We start from the raw sequence: 19,807 nt of genomic DNA on the forward strand, positions 1-19,807 counted from the left end.
TAATAGTTTTCAAACTATTTTCAAATAACTGATTTATTTTATGTTTGCCACGATGACAGTAAATTATTTTTTCTAGATATTTTCAAAAGCAATCCAACAATGCAATATGTTAACATTTTTTACATTTTTAAATACTTTTTTTTATTATTGGCAATATGCACTAATCCTAAAAACATATAAGTCAAAACACTGCAAACTAATGTGGAAGTGAAAAATAAGGCATGTCTATTAGCAGTGGGACATACTGTAAGTGTTACTCTCGTCCCCACATGAACTCTTGCCATTTAAACCTGATTGACTTTTAAACTGAAATACTTCAAACTCAAGGATGTGTTATTGCACTAAATAACCTGTAGATTAATTTTTAGTGTGACACATAAAAAGAGAAACCCAACTAAATGAAAAAAGAACCACTAGAATAATAAACTTTTTGCACATAAAAACAGAAATTTAGAACTAACCGCGGGACACGGTCCCGAAATCAGATGATATTTGGCTGCTCCATCAAGGGTTGCATGCTGCATTGCTAGCCTGGAAAGCAAATGTTGTCAGTGCTTCAAGAAAATCACTTTGATACTTTCATCCCAACTTATAGCTACTAACAGGAGACTTACTAGGCCTATATCAGTGGAGTAGACAGAGCTAATAATCACATTTGCTATGCTTTGCTAGCTGCAACTGTCTGAATAGTGGAACGCCCTGTACATTATCTTGAATAATGTAAACAACAAAACTCCAAGTCCGCATGAACTGGTGGATAGTGGAAAACACTGAAGCAAAATCCAGGTGTAATTGTAAAATTGGTTTCCCCTGTATGTAAATTATAATTTTACACATTTTTTACACATTTAACATTTACTGTAATATATTTAAACATTTAATGACAGCATAATGTACAGTGTGTTATAGTGTTACTTATTAGTAGGCCTGCACATTTGCACAATATATGGGCTTTCAGTGCTTCACGTTCATTGCTTTCTGTTTGTACAGCTTGTGGACTGAATTCATCACTTAAGGTCATTCATTTTAATCACGCAGCGTTTGAAAGTGTTTATTAGCCTATTTGGCTAAAGGAACAAACTTGTTACACAAATGAGTCTGGAATGTGTTATATGGGTCCTAGCTAAAGGTGCTGTATAGGCTAATTAGAAGAACTTAGCATGTTTTCAAAAATGCATTAAAAAGCGACATTTTATGTATAATAATAGTTTTTTTTAATACAGTATATGAATGGAACTGCAGAAGTAACTCCACTAGTGACCACTAGATGTCGATATTACGTTTTTAATAGTTCTGAATGTCACTTTTTGGCGGGCAAATATACAGTCCACTGACTTTCATACTAGTTTCTGAAGAAAATGCAAATAATTGAAATACATTGTTAGTTTATACTGTTTGTTTTTGCATATGCATCTATTAGGACATAATCGTGGACTTCAAAATAGTAATAAATTGATCTAATTCACATGCTAATTGCAATTGCAATTGCAAAGGTGTATAAATATATTTACATATTCTTTTTTATATTTATTTATTGGTGTTGCCAGTGCCAGTTTTGTATTTGAGTGGTATGGGCATAACATAATATAATATAATATAATATAATATAATATAATATAATATAATATAATATAATATAATATAATATATTAATGTAAATGATAAAACCATAGTTAAAGGTTTTTAAAACCTTGAAAACCCCAAAGTTGTCCCATCCCATCTGAGAAGAGACTGAGAATGATGGCAAAGGTTGGAGCGAATGCCTTTAACAGAGATCATAATAATTTTTTTATTTTTTATTTTTGGTTTGTTTTATTGCTGAGCTACCGAAAAAGCATACTGAACTTAAACGTTTCAATTACATGCTTACAAATGAATCAGATTTAAAAATATATATAAATAGTGTATCTTGACAGATAGAGGACAATACAAAAGACGTCACATGGAATCACATTACATAACTATATTAAGTTCAAAATAAAGTTAGAAGATATATACTGCATTAGTTAATATAAATCAATGTTTTCTGGTTATTATTTTAATATATTAAATAAATAAGGAAATTACCCATGGCAACTTTAATGTAAAAGTTTGGTATATTTACCTTCGACCCACCACTCAATCAAGTTTGGTTTTTAGCCCTTGTTAAGAATGATGTTACAGAGCAGCGCAACATTCAGTCGCGTCTAATTTGCATTCCGTCCAATCAGCTCTCGATATGTCAGGATGCAGCCAATGAGAAAAGCTTGCTTCCAGTAACAACATTCCACGGTGTTCTTTTCCCGCCGTAACTCCACCCACACCGCCAGACTGTGAGTTTAGTGAGAGTAAAGAAAACAAGACCATCAGTAGTCGAGTGCCTCTCCATTAAATCACTGGGAATGTAGCCCATGACATCTTTCAGGAAAACCTTCTTAGCTGGAATATTCTCCAACAACATGAACAAGGTAAAAATAAATTCTCATTCAGTATGCCTAACGTTATAGATGTATTTATAAATGCAGAATATGAAGAAACATACATAAGTTGGTATAATTAAGCTGTCTAGTAAGCACTTTTCTTTTCTATCATATGTTATCGTATACATGTTGTATATTTAATACAAACACACTTGTAAACAATGATGTTTCCCTCTGTTACATGTAGTAATATCCGATAGACGAGAGTTTTTTGATAACTTTCTTACATTTAAGTGACTCTAGGTTGTTTTTGAACTTGTAAATAAGAAACAAGACTTTCTGTTATCTCATAAACACTTGTAAAACATGTGCTTTGGAAGTTTTCCTTGTATTAATGCTGCCTTCACGGTGTCCACGCTTTCCATGTTCTCTATAGTGACAGACAGCATGAAACATGTCAGAGGAGATGTGTAACGGCACGAGGAGAGTCTTTTTTCTTGTTTGTAGGATCACACGACTTTCGTTACCGCAAATGAAAACCCTTGTAAAGCTCTTAAAAGTTTTATCACTCTGCTAATTAAGTCTGGCAAGAACTAATTTGAGTCCTGCGTTTGAGTTTTTGTTTACTGCGTTTCGTCGTCGATGAAAGAAACGCATACCTTCTGGTTTTTCCTCACTCTTTGCCAGGGGTGAAGCTGCACTGAAAATTGGAGCAGAAAGAAACAGTCATCATATGACTTCACGAGCTGGTAACTAATAGTTACTGCGTCATCATGCATTAAACGCCTCACTAGAGACAACGGGCAGTGTTTCAAAACATAGTGCGCTCACTAAATAGACAGCAAGATTTTGTTAACCTGTACAATGAGTTTTCGTTAGTTTTAATAAACGTTGCCTATTATTAGTATAAAATAATAATAGCACATTCTGTTCACAATTCAGTACAGCAATGGCCAAGATACAATCTATAAAAAGTTCTCATTCATTCATTTTCCTTCAGCTTAGTCCCTATTCATCAGGGGTCGCCACAGCGGAATGAACCACCAACTTATCCAGCATATGTTTTACACAGGAGATGCCCTTCCAGCTGCAACCTATACACTCTCACATGCACACACATACACTTCGGCAAGTTTAGTTCATTTAATACACCTATACAGCATGAACATGAGGAGAACATCTAAACTCCGCACAAAAATGCCAACTGACCCAGTCGGGACTCGAATCAGCAACCCTCTTGCTGTAAGGGGACAGTGCTAACCACTGAGCCAGCGTGCCGCCCCGGTTCTTATTTATTTATTATTATTTAAAAAAAAAAAAAAAAAAAAATATATATATATATATATATATATATATATATATATATATATATATATATATATATATATATATATATATAATATTGATTTATTTTTATTATGCAAAGAGATGCATATAAACTACATTGAAACATACAGAGAGGGATAAACAAAACAGATACATATACAGGCAGGTGTTTGTGTGTGTGTGTGTGTGTGTGTGTGTGTGTGTAGGTGCACATGTAAAGGTACTGCATAGACATGTCACAGTACATAAATAAGAAAACAAAAAATACAAATACAGTACATACAACATGCATATATTAAGCATGTTAATATGGTCATAACTCTTAAAAACTAAAGTGAATCATATCGATAGCAATAAAACAAAACAAAGCAAAACCAATCAGTGGTATGAAATGACAACAATGATAGTAATGTAACAATGAGTGTAATGATACAATGTAATGATAAAAATGAAAGTAAAAATAGAAAACAACTAGAACAACAACAATAATAATAATAATAACAATGTAATAAAAGTAAAAATTATAACAATTGAATAATAACACCACCACCAACTCTACTTCACCAATTACTACTGCTATTATTATTTATCTTTAATATATTATGATCTGACCTGTTTATATATATTTATTTTATGAGCAAAAAAATAACACTCAAACATGTTTATGATGATTTACTGAATACTTCTAATATGTCAGTCAGGGTAACAGTTTATACCAAGATATCTTGTCAGCCGTTTTTAAATAGTTTGATAAAATATCGAAAAACCAGGATTACAGTGCAACACTAGAATCATTAATTTTGTTAGGTCATGTATTATTTTATATACATTAAAAAGTATGGGTCAGAAAATAATACAGGTGTGTTTAATTTTTGCATAAATGCTGGATGATTTTTTTATTTTTATTTATTTTTATTTTCTTCAACTCTCCTATTTAAACCATTAAAGTTGGCACCTCCATTAATTATACTTTCTATATCAATTAATCAAAAAGGGATATCTCATCCTTGACAATTAAAGTGAATTGTTAGTGAACTGTTTTTTACATTGTAGTTAATACCACACTGTTATCACAACTCATAACACGTTATCACAATGTATTTTCAACATCTTTTAGTACTATACAGTGCTTAGCATAAATAGGTACACTCCTTACAAATCTATCTTTTAAATTAATATTTTTTATAGGAAGCTTTAGAATATTATATTTTTGCATACATTAGATTAGTCAGTACTGAAGCCAAGTCTGGAGCTTATCTAACAAAATAACTTACGGTAACAGTCCAAAAACCAGTACACCCAAATTTATATGTTATAGAAGAATATTAAATACACATTAAACAAAAGAAGAAAAATCAAGAGAAGCAAAAAAATGAAAAATTCAGCTGAAATTTTGTAGTTTGTAATTTTTTTTCAATATTTTGCTGGAATTTATTCATTCATTCATTCATTCATTTTCGTTTCAGCTTAGTCCCTTTATTGACTTTATTAACTTATGCAGCACATGTTCTATGCAGTTGATGCCCTTCCAGCTGCAACCCATCACTGGGAAATGAATTTAATTAAATTATCCTTCAGTTTCTAAATATGCTTGGTGACTAAAATATTAATTTAATAAATATATCTGTTTAATAAATCTGTTTTGTTTAAATGCATCAAAATACATTGCCTATAATTACTGTGAAATGGATGAAAATATTCATTTTCAAAATGGGGTGTACTCAATTATGCTGAGCACTGTCTATACTGTAGAAGTTATTAAAATATTATTGTAGGCTAAATACCTTGTTAACACTGTGATGTTATTGCGAGAAGAGGAAAAATATGTCAAAAGTTCCTCAAACTCATTAAATGATCTTTCAAAATGCATATTAAATATGTTCCAGAGTTGCAGTTTCCACCGCCAAACAGTTTAATGACGTGCAGAATGTCAATGAAAGCAGTTTTTGTAGCTGCTGTGCTGAGGATGCAGTGTTGTAAGTCAGTGGATCTGGTGTGGGATCATCTGTAAAGCTCTGAATCCGGCTAAACAGCCATTAAATTTAACCACAATTTTTGCGAACGCAAGAACAGCTTTAATTTTCAATGCGCCGGTCGCTTGTTAGTGCAGAGTAAATAGCTGATATGATTTGCCATCTACACGATAATTACCATCTGCAGTCTTTTTCTCTTTCTCGTGCTCTTTCTATCCATTTATCAGACCTCGCACATCCATCTGAATACACAAACCACATACAACTCAAACTTTATTATATCACACTCCAACAGTTAAGTCTATAAATCGGCCTACTTGAAGAATAACGCTGTTTACCTTACAGAAAAAGAGTTATAGATGTGTAAGTGAGCACTACAATAGATGCATCACCAAGCAACACACTGTCATAATTCTCTCTGTTGATTTTAGAGCAGTAAAAAAAACTTGCCGGTAATTACTATGTGATATAAGCCATAATCAGGGGGATTTCTTTACAAGCATATTGAGCCATTTATGTAGAGTCATAAAATGAGTGCGGTTACTGATTAGTGTGTTTTACTTGGTCCTTTCTGAAGTTTTATGTTTCAGATCGAGATGCTCAATCACAACAGTCAGAGACCGACCGCCACGGTTAGATTATAGTGTGCGAACGTTTACTGACATGAAGGTTCACATAAGAGTCACGCCACAGGAATTCCTGATAAATAATCGGACGTGCGTGAGCGGGATTGTGTTTTATCTTTATATATTTGTATCGGGCCGCCTCGAAGTCTTTCCCGCAGCTTTCTCTCGGGGCTAAATATAGGAACGACAACATTGTGCAGTAGTAAGTTCTTGATAACACTAAAAGGCTGCTGTGTGATTAGTGTGTGAAGTCTCAGTGACAGGTTTACAAGAGGAAGCGCGAATAATAACTCACGACACAATAGGATGGGCAGATTAGCTCGTCATATCCTGAGGATGCAGGACTGGAACTATCGTGGAAGGTTACATCTTGAGCCAATGAAGGGTATGTACAGGGATCATGGTGTTAAATTTAATACATTTTCAGATGGATAAAATATTTTTCTGTGTGTTTAAAGCTGGACAAAATTAGGTTTTCATTAAGAGGGTCTTTAAAATCTTATTACAAAACAGGAAAACCTTTGTTGAATTATATTAACACTATTGATCTCTAAGCAGAAGAGGAATAAAGCATTTTTTTATTATTCATTCATTAATATTTTTTTTAACTTAGTCCCTTTATTTATCAGGGGTTGCCACAGCGGAATGAACCGCCAACTTATCCAGCATATGTTTTACACAGCGGATGCCCTTCCAGCTGAAACCCAGTACCTCTTTACTTCAGCAACTTCACTAGCCTCCTGTTAAGTCATGTATTGATTTTAAGACCTTGATTTTAACTATAAAGCAAGAGCTAGCACCTGACTACACTTTGAGCTGGTAACTCTCGCCACTAGCACTTGTGGTCTTTGTTCTTCAGCTGGACTTTTGCTGTATTAATCACACTGTAAACTAAAGACAATGGGTGGTAGAGCTTTTTTGTACAGTGCGCCTAAGTTATGGAATGGTCTACCCATCAGCATCAGGAATGTTGCTTCTCTGGACTGTTTTAAGAAACTTTCTTAAGACTTAACTTTTTACCGTTGCTTTTAACTTGGATTGATTATTTTTGTCAATTTAATCATTCAATTTTATTGTTCATATTTTATTGTCATGTCGTGAGGTTTTTACTGTTTTTGTATTATTGTTCTGCTTTCTAACTTTGTATGCCTTGTTGCGCTTTGGGTCTGAGAAAAGCGCACTATAAATAAAATGAATTGTTATCATTATTCCAACTCAACTTGTGTATGCTGCGATGTGACTATCACGGACAAATACATTGCGATTTGATGCTGTAACGCTATATTTTGGATGTCTTTTCAGTGCAAACAGTCTGCAGTGTTGTTAATCACAAAAGTGCAGGATAAATTAAGATATTAAGAAGAGTCATTAGCATATTTTGCCTGCTACTAATATACGTCAACAAGATTAAAGTATACATTTGCTAAATTCCTCCCTGCCTGCAATAAACTAACATATGGAAAGACCAATCAAAACAGACTTCGCCAACTGACTAATCAGAGCAAAGTTGGCTTATGGAGGTTTACAGACCTTAAAGGCATAGTTTACCCAAAAGCGATAATTGTTAGGAATTACTCACCCTTATGTCGTTCCAAACCCCCAAGAGCACTGTTCATTATCAGACTACAAATTAAGATATTATAGAATAAATCTAAGAGCTCCCTGATCCTCTACAGGCTCCTACAAGGTCCAGACAAATACCAAAAAATATCCTCAAAGTAGACCGTTAAGTGGTTCAATTTTAAGGACAAAATGAAAGATTTTTTTAACAGTGTCTTCTCCTCAGTGGCAGTACTGGGTGCATGTTAATAAGCTATGTGCATTGATGAATACCCTGGATGGCCGTGTGTGACTTCCTCTGTTTGAAAAAAAAAGATCACAGGCACATCCAAGGTGTACGTTACATTTTTTTGGGTGATTTGAAGTGATTCCAGCAAAACGTACTGAAATCATTCTAAAATTTCAGTGCCAGCAGCAGTGCCAGTTTTTTGGCCACGAGGGCCGGTGTCCCTAGCTGCTTGCACTTTCAGCAGTCGCACTTTTTCATTTATTTATTTATTTACCTCAATTTGTTTTTCATTATTTTGCAGCAGCTCCGCTCTTTTTATTTTCACGCAGCCCCACGAGCAAAATGCAGCCTGCAGTCATTTGACTCCAAACAGCGGCACCTTAGAGAATATAAGAATTCGAATAATTAATTTTAATGAATATTACACCTGCTCAATAACAATCAGATGATTCACTACATTAATAAATCTGACATAACTTGATCAGAAATTCAAAAAGTGGAGGAAAAAAAAGTCTTGCAGTTGTGATTTTGCCTATTGTTGGTGTCCCTGGGTGAAATCCACCGAAAGCTTCCATCACCCATAGAGCTGGGTGAAACTCTGAAAGAATCTAGTTGTCTCAGACATGGCTCCAAATGAATCAAAGCTGTTTTTCAGCTCTCTTAAAGCACATAAACACAGTTATTCTCTCAATAAAATCCATGTTAACCATTTAGCAATGAAACTACAGTCACCGGGAAGACAGAAGCCCCGCCTATGATGCAAATCCACGTCCATTGCTCAGTGAATAAGAGGAAGAAAGTTTTATTCGGCTTTGTTTTTAAAATTATTAAATGCATATTCTGGGAAAATGACAATGTTTTCTGACATTATGTGCGTTAAACTTACTGTAGGGCACTACAAGACAATGTCACTTTAAAACACCACATGGCTTGCTATGAACGCTATCTCACGGCAATTCATAACTTTGATTTGGTGGTTTAATGTAATTGTACACTCTCCTTCGTACAATTTAGGATGATTTGTCCCAATGATCATCCCCCAATGACGGTTGGGTGTAAGGGTGAAGTTTGGTGCTGCCTCCTTTTAAAAAATCATACATTTTTATATGATTGAACTTGTCCAAATTCTAATGAATTTGTCACTGAACTGAATAAAAAAAAAAAAAAAAACTTACATTTCTTTGTGAGATCAGGCTGGACCTGCTGTTTAAGATCTTTTTCTATACAAATTTTTGCCACATCAACAAGTTTTAACTGATTACTTCTTTGTCGTTTTAACTTGAGTTTACCATATATAGATTGTAGGCACAACCAAACATGATTGCTTATCAATATACAACATAATTCAGAAGGATGGGAATGAAGCATTCAATAAATAATTAAGTGCCTAAAGCCCGGCTCTCACTTTGCAAATTATGATAATAATTCTTTACATTTCCTAGCTTTTCAGACTGTCCAAACATGATCCCCATGTTACATTGTAAGATTTAACTTTTTGTCATAATCTCAGACTTTTGTGACAATCAAGACGCACCAAACACAAACACAACCAAGCGTCATCTTGATTACGACGTCATCAATCCATGACACATTTAATAAACTGTGCTCTGAAATGACAGTTTCTTATAGCTAACATAAACAATCTGTTGCGTTCATTTTGCTCATACTAACATACCTTGTTATTAATAGCATTTAAACATTTCCCCAAATCAGTTTGAAGTTTTTGTGCTGATTGCGTCATCAGGTTCATCGCTCCTGTTGGTTCTTGGATGGAGCTTATCGTAGAGTCGTATTGTAGAGTCACACTGCAGGAAATTGTATTAAATCTTTGGACACTTCCAGAATTGCCATTAATTGGTTTCTGGTCAACATGTCCAACAAACAATCAAAGACCACAGATATTAGCCTATAGGAATCTTTACAAAATTTGTGTCAGACGACCAAACTTATGACCAAAATGACACAGTGTGTGCCAGGTTATCCTATTGTTAAGTTTAGCAGAAAGAGAAACAAAACAATGACAATTGTTTTGTATGTGGGGCTTCAGCAAACTCCCCCTATACTCCAAAAATGATTAGTCATCTTTTAATATTGAATACAATATTTAATATATTCATTTTGAGCAATTGTAGTAGCTTACGTGTTCATTATGCATGCAGAATGGTTTGTTGGGAATAGGGTTTTGTTTTGGTCATTGCGTTGTTTGTTTGTCATGGAGATATATTTGATTAGCACAGGAAGTATGTAATGGCGCTGCGCTGACTTCATCACTGGAACAGGCAGTCTCTGTTCTTCCACTGCCTGTCCCACCCTACACACACATACACACACTCAAATTCACACACATGCTTCCCCTTTACCAGCCCTCGGTGAGGACGAGGAGGGAGGCTATAACACTCTTTTATACTCCCCCGGTTGAGATACTCACTTTTTATTAGCCCTGAAAGGTTGGTGCACTGCACTCTCGAGGATGCTGTTCTGCAGATGTGAATGCCGCCAAAAACTATAAGGCTCGCTGTCAGACTTTTTTTGGACATCGAAATGGGCAAAAGTGTGTATGGGATCAATTTAGCGGGTTATACTTGTAAACTCTTTTCATTTGGCGACACTACTGTCCATTAAGTGTACTGCAGGCAGTTGCTGATTAAATCTGACTGGATTCAATTCCTCAAACATACTCAAAGCGAAAATATCTTCTGTTTTTGATTAAAAGTAAAAAATAAGTTTGAAATAGATTTGTGGTAATATAATGATTATAAACATCAATTAACAACTATGTTGATTATGAATATCTAAATTTGTGCTGTACTTTTCCTCTCAATCCTCTCTTAGAAAAAGTTTCTGGGTCCAAATGTCCTGCCATATGCTGAACAGGAACAACAAATGATACCAATTTATGCTCACTGTTTGCTGTAACACTATTAAAAATCATGATTGTAGTAAAGTTTATGTCCGTGCCTAGTGACTAATCGCTGATGCTCATACAGTCAAACGTCTTTTATATATTTGTTGAAATAATAATGTCTAGGATGCATATTTTTTTTAGTGTCCCCCATGATTTAATAAAACAAATTAGCTTTATATGACTAAACAGTGGTTATAATTGACTATCAAGAGTCTTATTTTCTGTGATTTAGTGAATTTATTTAATGTTGTGTTTTACTCTAATGGTGTTTAAATGAAACTGAGCAGAATCTATGGTGTATGTCAGTGGTCACCAAACTTGACCGGTGTCCTGCAGATTTTAGCTCCAACCCTAATCAAACACACCTGAACAAGCTAATCAAGGTCTTGCTAGGTATACTTGAAACATCCAGGCAGGTGTGTTGAGGCAAGTTGGAGCTAAACCCTGCAGGGACACCGGCCCTCCAGGACCGAGATTGGTTACCCCTGGTGTATGTGATTAGTGGTTATACTTTATGGTCAGGCCACTTCCGATAAATTGTAGTTTATATAATGTGTGTCTGTTTTATTACCTCTGTTATTATGTTGGTTATCAGCAGGGCCAGACAGAATAAGTGGACATTATTTTCTATTTGTGTGCAGATCCGCAGATTTATGTGGAATGGTTTTGAGAGTATAGTAATTTAAAAACATAAAAATAAACATGAGATAAAAATTACTTTTATTTAAGGTTTACAATGCAAATCCAATTATGTTTGGTAAACAAAGCCAGTCTCTCATATAATATATCTACTAACTGCGACTATTCTACTACTATTATATTCTACTAACTACTATAATATCTACTAAAATAGAAAAAATTACTTTATAAACTTTTTTGTATATAAATCATTTAAACATTTGCATATTGTTGTTCAGTTATAATACTGAAATTAATATAATATCTGAATAATTGTACATTTACACAAATTTACATACAGCTGAAGTCAGATTTATTAGCCCCCCTGAATTATTAGCACCCCTGTTTATTTTTTCCCCAATTTCTGTTTAACGGAGAGAAGATTTCTTCAACACATTTCTAAACATAATAGTTTTAATAACTCATTTCTAATAACAGATTTGTTTTATCTTTGCCTTGATGACAGTAAATAATATTTTACTTGATATTTTTCAAGACACTTCTATACAGCTTAAAGTGACATTTAAAGGCTTAAGGTTAATTAGGGTAACTATGCAGGTTAGGCTAATTAGGCAAGTTATTGTATAATGATGGCTTGTTCTTTAGACTATTAGGAAAAATATATAGCTTAAAGGAGCTAATCATTTGTCCTTAAAATGGCTTTTAAAAATTAAAAACTGCTTTTATTGTAGCCGAAATAAAACAAGTATGATTTTTTCAGAAGAAAAAATATCAGACATACTGTGAAAATGTCCTTGCTCTGTTAAACATAATTTGGGAAATATTTAAAAAATAAATAAAAAATCAAAGGGGGGCTAATAATATTGACTTAAACTGTAAGTGAATATATAGACTCAATAATGGACTAAAAAATCTGTGGATTTATGTGAGCGCAGATTCCATGTGGGCCAATTATCAGTACTATTTAAGGTACATTAAGGCACCACCAACGTTACAAAGTAAGTCATTATATAACTTAAATAAAGTAAGTGGTCATAATTTGTAAAGTAAACAGGCACTGATATGCCAATCTGCACTTCTTTTGCACCTTTATTTGACAGGACAGTTGAGCGGGAGAGAGAGGGGAATTGGATGGGGAAATGTCCATGAGCCGGGATTCGAACTCAGGACACCCGGACCGCTGTTGCACTATATGCCAGTGCACTAAACACTGGGCTATCGCGCCAACCAATCTCAATTTTTTCACAATAAATTTTTGGCAACCACAGTTGACGATTTTTACTGTAGATTTGTCAGGATATTTTTAACCCTTTAACTGTGTGGTTGATTTATTTTCCTTTGGTTATCATTGAAACAAAAAATCTCAAAATTGGCTTAGAGAAGTGTCAAGAACACTATTAAACCAAAGAAATTATTAGAGTAAAAATGAAAAGGTTAAACCAGAATCTGAATAGCAATACCTTTATATCATTATGTCTGAGAGTTTTGCAAATGCAGAAGGTCTCCAAAAAAATCTATAATCTGCAATGGAAGAAATGCTTCAGTTGCATTGAACGCCACTATAAACACCTCGCTGGGATACTTTGGGAAGCAAATCTAATTCCTCTGGCATAAATAGCACTTATTCAGCAAGTGCAGGTTATAGCAGCAATTAATCAGGTGCTCACATATTCCTTCATTGGCTCATCACACAAGGACAGTTTGTTGTCCAAGACCTCGGTTCCCCTCGTCATGTTTATTCTTCTGGTTTTCTCAAACTTTTTTTGCACCGGCTTACCAACCTTCATTGTTTCTATGATTTGAGAATATAATGGGTAGCATCTGTTGGTAGACCACCAGGGCTGCAGGCATGATTTAGTGATTGATAATGTGGTATTTTGCAGATGTTTCTTTGTTTATTGTTCTCCACAGGAGACCGATGGCAGAGACGGTCTCCCTGGTACACCCTGGGCATTAATGCCAGTCTGATTGGGGAACATCTGTGGCGAGGTCTTAGACATTCTGTGGACTGTTTCTACTGGAATCTTTACCTTAGAGCTCTAAATTCTTCACCATCTGGCTTCACCAACAAATCTGCAGTGGTTTTAATGACATCCTTGATTTAGATCTTCTTCTACAACATTGTTTTATGTCTCAGGGGTAAATTTGGATTGAAGTTTTCTGTGTCTGTCTATGATTTTTTTTTAATTACATTAAAAAAGCTATTTATATATTTAGTGACTTGAATACACCACAATGAATGTTACAATTGTTATGAAAGCTTTAAAGGAAGAAATGACATAAATTAAATCACATCGAAGAAAAAGCCTCAAAAAGAAAATGATCTTAAATGATTTGTTAGATAGCCTGTGTGTATATTTGAATGACAAGGCAAGACTAATCAGCAGTGACTCCTTAAAATACCACAAAAGATTTGTTTTATATTGTTTTTCACTACACCTGCCCCGATAGCTATTTTTTGTTGTTTGATATATTGCACCAAAATCTATTGCGATAAATGATATTATTGTTAAGACCATTTAATTCCACTCATTACATAATGCCAGAATGACACTATAAAAGCAACATAATGTTTTGTTCTCTAAAATATTGAATATAATTATAGCAATTTGAACAAGTTACTAATTAAGCATTGAAATCAGAATGTGAAAACAAATTTTCTCATTCACATAAACAATAATAAATGTTTATGCAAGGTAACAAGAACTAAAAAAAAGTTATGTTTAACAATAACATTTTGGAATAGTCATTTTAGACTTTTAGGGCCCTATCATACACCCGGCGCCAGACGCAACGTAATTGTTGCTTGTTTGTTCATCTCAGCGCAAGAGTCGAGCGGCGCTTCTGGTGTGCGACCTGCTTTAGGGTGCATTGCTGGCGCGTTGCTATTTTGAGGAACAATAATAGACTGTTCAATAGACCAGCAGAGAAGAAGACTTAAGTCTAGCACAGAGCGCGTTAGTTTTGCACCTCGCTTAAACATTGCTTAATACACACAGAATGTACAGCAATACGCAAATATCTTTACAGATGATAAAGTATAAAAGGTATAACTAAGTTTTTTTTTCTAGCCTACATAATATAAAAACCACTGCTTTCATGCCTTCTTCACCTCTGGGGGCTTTTTCAGTTTATTTACGACAATTTACTTTTGTATAATGCTATTGTTATTAGCAGTATTATTTAAAATATGCATATTTACATTTGTTTCATTAAAAACAAGCTTAGATTTGCTCACCTGTCAGGTTTTAGACCATATGGGCATAGCATGTGTATTAGGATATAACTCAGTTTTTTGAGCACAGTTTTATTATTATTGTTCATTTATTCGTTTGCTGAAAACTAGAACTGAATTTAGAAATAGTTTTGAAACAAATATTTGCACTTAACAAACTCAAAAATTAATTATGTATAGACTCATGGATGTCTGTGCGTACAGCACGTTTCCCTATCCACAAGAGGGAAAGTGAAAGTAAAGAATATGGAGGCTCATCTCTCATTCTCGCGCTGTAGATGCTGTTTATCTGTTTTCTCTCTAGTGAAGTGTTCAGTTTTTACACTTACAAAGTGCGCCATGTAAATAGCATACGCGCTATGGCGCTGCTACAATTGACTCTTAAAGGCAATGGGAGATGAGACTCTGATTAGTTTATTCTCAAAACACACCCATAACTCATTAAGAGAATAAGCTCAACCCTGTTAGACCATGCGCCTTGGCACAAAGTGGATTTTTCCATCCTTAAAATAGCAAAAGTGGATTCAGACATGCCCTTAATGCTTTTGCGTCCTGCGATTTGCACTTTGTGCCTGGCTCGTCAAAATAAAGCCAAAATAAAAGTGTCACACTAGATCTATTAAAGTTGTTAGGTACTCAAATATGCAATAGTTATAGCAATCAGCTAAAATGTTGCTTACATTGGTTTTTATTAGGTGGTATTTTTTGCATCACCAAAAAATGACTGAGGTCATGTCTATGTTTTGTGTGATACATCAATATATTTATTATTGCGACAGGTATATTTATATGTTTTTATTTTATGACTAGGCTAGGATTTTAACTTTGTAAAAAGTCAGTGACTTTTTAAAAGTATAGTTATATTTTTTTCATTTGGAAAAAATGACAATACAGGGAGGGAAATAAGTATTAAACACGACACGTTTTTTTCCTGTGAATAATATTTTTAAAAGATCTGTTGATATTAAACCTTTTTTTGGCAAAAAACAAACAAACAATACAAACATAAAACTAAAACAAACAAAAAAAATAATCTGTTAAATGAGTTATTTGTAATAACAATGGAGTGACACAAGTATTTGAGTTTTCTATTGGATTCATGTCAGCTGATTGACTGGGCCTTTCTACAGCTCAATTTTATTTCTCCTTAAGATTTAATAATTTTCTTGGCTGTGTTTTGTATCATTGTTTTACTGAAATATCCACCCTGGTTTCATCTTTATCATCCTGATAATGTAGATGTTAAATTTAAGCAGCTAACTTTAATTTACAATGACGAAGGGCAGAGGATTGCTGAGTAACTACTGAGAGATTTCAGCTGCTGTCTGGGCTTTCACTCCCTTTCTACACCTCCCTTTCTTCATGTGTTCAATACTTTTTCCCTGCATTATTTTATTTTATTATGCAAAACTTAATTTGTAAACTAATTAATATGTTTTTTTAGATATATGAATTTATTTGGTTGTTACCAACATGCAGTGAAAAATTCAAGTCAATAGCACCTTTAGAAATATGTTTTCTGAAAAGTAGTGAAGTGTTCTGTTCAATATATTTCCCCCACTGTATATTTGAAATGATGTTTTTCTTTTATATCATATGAAATAAAATCGATAAAAAGCAATAACAATTTAGCACATAGATCTTAAGCAAAATTTTTAAAAGCTTGTGCCATTGTCAATGACCTCTAAATGTCAGTCAGATGTTCAGAGCTGCATGTTCTGAGTTGATCTGGGACACAAAGTTGGGTTCATGGCAGGATATCATGGCACACAATGTGGGCATCTGTTTAAGCTGGAGCTATTAATGGAAGAGAAGAGAGTGCAAAGGTGAAGAATTATGGCAAAATTGGTATGTGGGTGTGCGTTTTCCCAAAATACGGGCTCGACTGTTGCTCTGCCGTTTCTACGTCTGTTTACATCCAGATTGTCTGTTCAATTCCTCTTCTGTTCTTTCATATGGGGCTGAACGGGAGGGTTTTCTCTTTCTCAAAGGCTTTCCTTTTTGCTAGACAGCTTTGGCATGCTGTTCTGGATGGCTAAAATTAAGTGAACAGTCCTTCCTTGTCTTTGCTCCATGCCCTGGGGGCTGTCTCTACCCCTGCTGCCCGCTCTTGGCACACTGTGGGCCGGGCAGCAGGGGTAGTCTGTTAGCGGCTGGTTCAGTCACACCTCAGAGAGCCAGAGCTGAGAGACGTGCTCCTGCACACTCACTTTAAAGGGTGCTTTACTAGTGCAGGTAATGGAGTGCTGATTAGTCTCGTCATTTGGGTCTCTCGTGGACTTTAGCACTGGAAAGGTAAGCTTTATAATGCATGTTATCTTCCCACATTGCTAGAAAGCCTGCTTATGCTAATTGGTGGTGAATTATGTAAGCAGTGACTTGAATGTTAGTTTCGGTTGTGTCAGGTGACATTCTCATTTTCTTTCTGAGCTTTTAAAGTGTGTTTATGTGAGTTGAAGCAGCATTTTGTTATTTCATTCCATTTATGCTTTTAGTTTAACTGCAAAACTGCTTCATTAATGTATGAAAAATACTTAAATCTGTGATTGAACTTAGAGATAGTTGACTCAAATGAATTTTTTTTCATAATTTACTTGTCCTCTACTTGTTTCCAAATCTGTTTGAGTTATTCTGTTGACACAAAAGAAGATATCACTGACTTCCGTTGTTTTTTTTTTCCTACTTTGGAAGTCAATTATTTTTCAACATTCTTCAGAATATCTTGTTTTGTATTTAACAGAGGAAATACATTAATAAAATTTAGAAACACTTGTGTGAGGAAATGTTCATTTTTTGGGGTAAATATCCCTGTAAGAATGATATTTAATCATCTTCCACAATAATTCATTATGCTTATATTTTTATATTTCTACATAAATCTTTATATGTAATTCGATTGAATAATTTGATCTGTATTTTTGATTTTCCTTTGGTTAATCATCAAGGTATGTAATTGATACCTTTTTTAATTTTTTGTCCAAATTATTTAATATTTTCAGTAGTATCTGACATATTTGTGAGTCCCATAATATAATCAAAAAGCTTTTGCTGAATATTTAGGTGTTCGAAAACCGATAAAGACCAAACTGTACAGTAAGTCGCAGAGATTTCTATAACACCACCAAAACTCACCCCGGGGGTGGATTTCAGAAAACCATCGTAAGCCAAATAAGGTCGCAAGTTGCGTCGTTACAAACTGTTTGTTGAGCTGTAGAAGCATAGTTCCTGGTTGTGTTCTATTCCACGTTATCCCCCCATATGCCCTATTCATTTAGAACGTTCCAACATTTAAACTTGGAATGATAAAAAAAATATATAATAAAGTCATCTCTCTCTGGTGTAATTTGGTTTCAAAGTATTTTTTTGCAGTTTAGTTTTAGTGATCTTCATATTGACAATTTTGCCCACTTTGCAGTGCATTTTGAAAGCCTTATGCCATTTTGACCACAGCCATGGCTCATGACGAAAGCTATTGGTGACCTATTAAAGCATTAATTTTCATTACATATAGCATATGTTAATGCTATTATTTTATGGTGGTTTATTTGTTAACAAATGTATCTGTACCGTATATGACATGAGCCTGTTGGTTAAAACATTTTTGCAGTGGCTTGAATGTGTCAACTTTATTTAAATAAAATTAAATTAAAAAATTAAATAAATAAGATCTTACTTAATAATAACAACAACAATAAAATAATAATAATAATAATCATCATTAAGTAGTATTTTTCTTAATGTCAAAAATAGCCCACTGTAAATTACAACCATTAATTAATTATATAATTTATATATGAGATTAAATATGTGTTAGCTAAGTGGTTTTATGTTTTAGAATAGAATATGGAATGTTCTCAATAATATTCGTAAAGGAAACACAGGCCCTATATGTGCCATTTATATATATTTTAATTAATTTGGAAACGAGTGCATGCAAAACTAATATTGGATTTTTTTTTAAACTGTGTGCGTGTAAAACAATATAATCTGCACAAAAAAGTATGGGGTTTTTCTCTATAGAAGTTGTAACTCTGCCCTGTTTAAAACATTATTATGGACGTTTTATGTTGTAACACTTGTCACTACATCGTTCATTTCCCAAACCATGCGTCGTACTATGATAGTTCAGAGTTATATTGTTGTTTTTGGAAACGCACCCCTGACTGACCTGATGGTGAATGAAATCACTCATAACTCCTAAACTGCTTGTTATAGACTCAGAGAACTTATACATCATAGCAAACATTTGCTCAACATGTACAAAAGAATTCAATATCTGTCCAATGTTTGGAAGTTTTTTGGAAGTATTTTTCTTTGGATCCTGGAAAATCAAAGTTAATTGTATTATATCCCATTCACGGGATTATACAGTGTTACAAATAAATGGGGCCACCTAAAATGACTTTAACTCTTGAACAGAATGAAATGATTTCTGAAAACTCATGAATACACATAGAGGCTCAGTCTGTTCACTCATGAAAAGAGATGCAGGTGCATTTTTTATGGTCATGTAGTTTGTGAATGGGTTCCAGTCAATAAGTTGCCAAGTGGTTGTTATGGTATTCTGGGTGGATTGCTGGGTTATTATGTGGCTAAAGTGTTTTGGGTGGTAACTATGGTGTTGTTATGTATATATTATGGCATATTGATGATTCCAATCCAGTGCAAATAAGTCAAACAGTTTGCAATTGTTATTGTTTACTATTATTCAAATAATCTGCATCCTAATCTGAAATCAATCTAATCAACTCAATTGACTTTGTATTGGGAAGCAGCCTCCGGGTCATTTCTGACTTATAACAATATAAAAACAATGCTTTAAAGCTGCTTTGAGACCAGGTAACCTGTTAACTAGCTAAAATTCCAGAAGTATGTTTTAATAACCTCTGAAAAAAAAGAGAATTTAAGAACACAA

The 19,807-nt window shown here is 34.1% G+C and overlaps 1 protein-coding gene and 1 long non-coding RNA gene across 17 annotated transcripts in view; one reads left to right on the top strand and one right to left on the bottom strand.

The window, feature by feature from the left end:
- The window catches only part of tns2a (tensin 2a), a 111,697-nt gene that overhangs the window by 12,326 nt on the left and 79,564 nt on the right, over positions 1-19,807 (top strand). For 5 of the 16 annotated variants that reach the window (XM_009296675.5, XM_073939844.1, XM_021469906.3 and 2 more), the window contains exon 1: positions 2,348-2,447. The exons of 7 other annotated variants lie outside the window; for them this stretch is intronic. Coding sequence is in view for 3 of the 9 variants with exons in the window: in XM_021469906.3 (XP_021325581.1) it covers positions 2,391-2,447 (57 nt within the window). In the remaining 6 variants the exon portion in view is untranslated. Of the gene's footprint in view, positions 1-2,347; positions 2,448-16,769; positions 17,188-19,807 lie in introns of those variants that run through there. 4 more of the 16 variants (XM_073939852.1, XM_073939853.1, XM_073939846.1 and 1 more) reach the window with 3 other exon arrangements.
- Positions 1-19,807, bottom strand: part of LOC137490614 (uncharacterized) — a 159,280-nt gene that overhangs the window by 6,747 nt on the left and 132,726 nt on the right. The window lies entirely within an intron of this gene.

This window comes from Danio rerio, chromosome 23, assembly GCF_049306965.1.
Source record: "Danio rerio strain Tuebingen ecotype United States chromosome 23, GRCz12tu, whole genome shotgun sequence".
NCBI lineage: Eukaryota > Metazoa > Chordata > Actinopteri > Cypriniformes > Danionidae > Danio > Danio rerio.